At 52.5% G+C, this 3,872-nt stretch overlaps 1 protein-coding gene across 1 annotated transcript; it reads left to right on the top strand.

Moving 5' to 3' along the window:
* The first annotated feature begins 354 nt into the window (after positions 1–354).
* On the top strand, positions 355–3,388 carry LOC117839859 (UPF0481 protein At3g47200). The gene is made up of 2 exons (XM_034720292.2): positions 355–579; positions 812–3,388. The coding sequence occupies exon 2, from the start codon at positions 1,710–1,712 to the stop codon at positions 3,312–3,314; it is 1,605 nt and encodes a 534-aa protein (XP_034576183.2). The 5' UTR covers positions 355–579; positions 812–1,709; the 3' UTR covers positions 3,315–3,388.
* Positions 3,389–3,872: the final 484 nt, after the last annotated feature.

The raw sequence follows: 3,872 nt of genomic DNA, 5'->3' as shown, positions 1-3,872 counted from the left end.
TATAAAACTAATTGTAGAAGTTCTGGGCTAATATGCAAGATGAATATATTAAGTCTAATTAATCCATCATTAGCAAATGGTTACTGTAGCACCATATTGTCAAATCATGAACTAATTAGGCTTAATAGATTCGTCTCGCGAATTAGCCTCCATCTGTGCAATTAATTTTATAATTAACTTATAATAGTCTTAGTATCAAATATCCGATGTGATAGGGCTAAAGTTTTTAGCTCCAAACAGAACCTTAGACTTCTTCAACGACCCATGTGATCATGTGGGCCTAATCTGTCCCCCGGCTGCACTCGCACCTAGACGACCTTGACTTCAGAATTGTATACAGAAGTAGAGAGACAGAAGAAAAGGAACGGAAGTTGCATCTCACCTAACTCCCAGGTTCATAATAAGTCCAACGAGAGCTGAGATTAAGTATATATAAGCTAAACGGGTTCAGCTCATGTTGAGCGCTACTACTCTCCTGCTACAATTGATCCGGGTCTAAGCTGGAGAGCATTACGAATCAACTGATGGCAGGTTCCTTTTACGCGAAAAACAGGCAAGCGTCCGCCTCTGCTGAACAAGGTAACAACTATCTGCACAAGATCTATAGGTAGCTGCACAAGATCTTCGATTTAGCTACGATTTCGGTTCCATTTTTCAGTAGTAGCAGTGATTTTATACTTCTAATTAGGCTAGCAGCGCTGCTATATCGATGGAAGAGTTTAATTTGTAATATGTTTGAGGTTTAAAGTTGCCTGGCGTTTCTATACGGATTCTGTAAACTCATCAGCCTTTGGCCGCCTGACCATGGTAGGAGGAGGAGGAGGAGCCAGTCCCAGTCCGGGATGGGAAGCCCAAAGCAGGAGCGACTTCGCCTACCAAGATCCATGTCCACCGGTGCCGCAGCCTGGGAGTGGTGAAACTAGCTCGAGGGCGCTGCCGGCACCGGCTCGAAACAAAAAGGAGCCAAGACGAGTAACTCACATCCCTGGCATTTCCAAGGTGAAGGACAAAGTGCAGGATGCGTGGGACCACCAAAAGGATGAGTTCAAGGATAAATCCAAGAAAGTCATGCAGAAGGCTACTTCGCTCTGCTCGGGAAACAAAGATTATAAGAAATGAGAAACTATTCCAATAAATATTTCCTAATAATTAGTTAATAGGTATATCGCAATATCCCTTTCTTCGTTATTGGAAAATTTTTGGTTGGGTGTTTTCCAAATATCCAAATAAGACTAAAACATTTGGCTACTTAATAAAAAATGTGAACAAGCAATGACCTTCCATCCGACCACCGACGATCTAACGCTCGAGAGCAATATCTTCCATCCACACCAACGATCCGACACCCGAGAGCGTCGATTGACACATAACCCAAATATCAAACGTTTGATGAAGAACAAATCTGTTTTGTTATAGTTTTGTGCATATTAACCCCGTCCTATTTCTTTTATCTACTCATTATGTCGCTTTTGCACGGTTTTATGCGTGACTTAGGAAGACCATAGAAATGTCGGTCTCTTCAACAATAGTAGAGATTGTGCATAGTTGATTTGAAAGAAAAACTGTACTATACAGCTGCAAAATTGACGAGGGGTAGACCGAGGCATGCTAAACGTTATCAACAATGCCACCTCGGCCACGCTTTGATAACTGTTATCCACCCCCCGCTCATCTGAGAGCCCCAAAACTAAACCACAACACCTTACGCCATGGCAACCGAGAGCGAGTTCGTGACGGCGCCGTCAACACCGGAGGCGGACAGCTTGAAGATCGTGGTTGAGCAAAGGCTTCTCCTCCACGACGACGGCGAGGGCGGGAGCAGATCGACGACCATCTTCCGGGTCCCCGCCCATGTCCGCGACGCCAACAAGGAGCTGTACGAGCCACGCCTGGTGTCCGTCGGCCCCTACTACCGCGGTCGGGCGGCGCTGCGCGCCATGGAGCAGCACAAGTGGAGGTACCTGCGCGAGCTGCTGAGGGAGCGTCGTCCGCGGACCTTGCTGGCGAGGTGCGTCGAAGCCGTCCGCGACGTCGAGCACCGGGCGCGGTGCTGCTACGTTGAGAGGACGGACATCTTCGACGCCGCCGCCAAGGGCGGGCCGTTGGGTGGGGAGGTCGACGACGGGCAGTCCCGGCGAGGCCCCGACGACTTTGGGGAGATGCTGCTGCTTGACGGCTGCTTCGTCCTCCGGTTCTTCATCAAGTGGCACAACGAGGAGGAAGACGACATCTGCGACGTGGGCTGGGGGCTTCCCCTGCTTCACTCTGACCTCCTGCTACTGGAGAACCAGATCCCCTTCTTCGTGCTCGAGGCGCTCTTCCGATTGGTAGTGCCTGAGGATGAGACGTCCCATCTCCACAGTCTGATCCTTCCCCATTTGAGGCTCTCGCCCTCCACAGAACTATCGGCGACGGAGATGGAAAGGGCGGCCCAAGCCGGAGAGATCCGCCACTTGCTCCATCTCCTCTACGAGGCCGTCGTTCCCACGGCTGAGGAGATAGGGCTGGTCGCCGCCGATGCCTCGCCACCACGCCCGGCGCCACGGTGTGTGGAAAAGCTGCGTCAGATGGGCATCCGGGTCAACAAGGCCGTGTCCGAAAGGTTCGCCTTCATGCGGGGCATGGCGCCCCAGCTGCCGCGCTGGATAGTGACCGCCAGCTGGTTCAGCAAGTGCAGGGTTCGGATCGGAAGAAAGGCGGCGCCGGAGCCCGAGACGACGACGCGCACGGTGGTCGTGCCGCCCGTCACCCTGCTCCGCAAGGCCGGCGTCCGGTTCGAGAAGAAGGCGCCGGCCCACATGCTCGACGTCACGTTCGACGCGGCGGCTGGCGTCGTGAGGATGCCGCGCCTGGAGGTGGACCACGCGAGCTGGCCGCTGCTCGTGAACCTCGTCGCGTTCGAGCAGACCGTCAGGGACGACGGCCGGCGACGGCACGGCAAGCCGGTGTCTTGCTACGCGGCGCTGGTGGGTTCCCTGGTGAGGACGGGCAAGGACGTGGAGCACCTCCAGAAGCGCGGCATCGTCGACAACCTCCTGGGCACCGACGACGACGCGGCGGCCAAGTTCTTCCAGCAGCTGGGCGACTGCGCCAGCTTGGAGTACGAGGACCACATCTTCGCCGCCATGTTCGCCGATCTGAACCGGTACTACCGCTCGAGCTGGCGCAGGCACAAGGCCGAGTTCCTGCGTGACCACTGCAGCAGCCCGTGGGCCGTGCTCGCGCTCGTCGTCGCCGGTTGCGCGTTTTGCTTCGCGCTCTTCAAATTCTCGACGACCATCTATGGCTTTGCCCATCCTTACTGTCACTGCTAGTTCTACATACATCCATGTGCAGAGTATCATGCAAGACTACATAAGTACATATGCTTCCATAGGTTCCAAGCCCAGTCGTACACGCAGCTGAACTTACACCTCGTTCGGATCCGGATGCTAATCCAAGTGCTAAATTTTAGTGCTAGCTTATCCGTTTTAAACTAATAGGTGAGCTAAACTTTATTCGAGCTCTAAAAAAAGTGTCCAAACTTTAGATGTGAGAGTGGAGCTAGATAATAGGTGCTAATGGAAACGAGCACCTTGGGAAAAGACCAAAATACCTCACTACTAGGAAATCTACCTCTCATCCCAAGGCTTAGTACCGGTCACTTTTAGACCCGTTACTAATATCATTAGTATCGGACCTAATGTATAGTCCCTGTGGGGGCTCCCGTGAGCCCCTTTAGTACCGATTGGGGGCACTAACCGGTACTAAAGGTATACATTAGTACCGTTTAGTATCCCCAACCGGTACTAAAGCACCACCATCACTTTAGTACCGGTTGGTGGCAACAACCGGTACTAATTTCTGACCCCCTCCTTTAGTACCGATTGGTG

This window comes from Setaria viridis, chromosome 1 (assembly GCF_005286985.2).
Source record: "Setaria viridis chromosome 1, Setaria_viridis_v4.0, whole genome shotgun sequence".
NCBI lineage: Eukaryota > Viridiplantae > Streptophyta > Magnoliopsida > Poales > Poaceae > Setaria > Setaria viridis.
Note: the sequence above shows the minus strand (reverse complement) of the source record. Positions and strands in the feature narration are given on the sequence as shown.

Bases quoted from the DNA above. Each gene is read 5' to 3' on its own strand.
- LOC117839859 (XM_034720292.2), top strand. From the start codon at position 1,710: ATGGCAACCGAGAGCGAGTTCGTGACGGCGCCGTCAACACCGGAGGCG.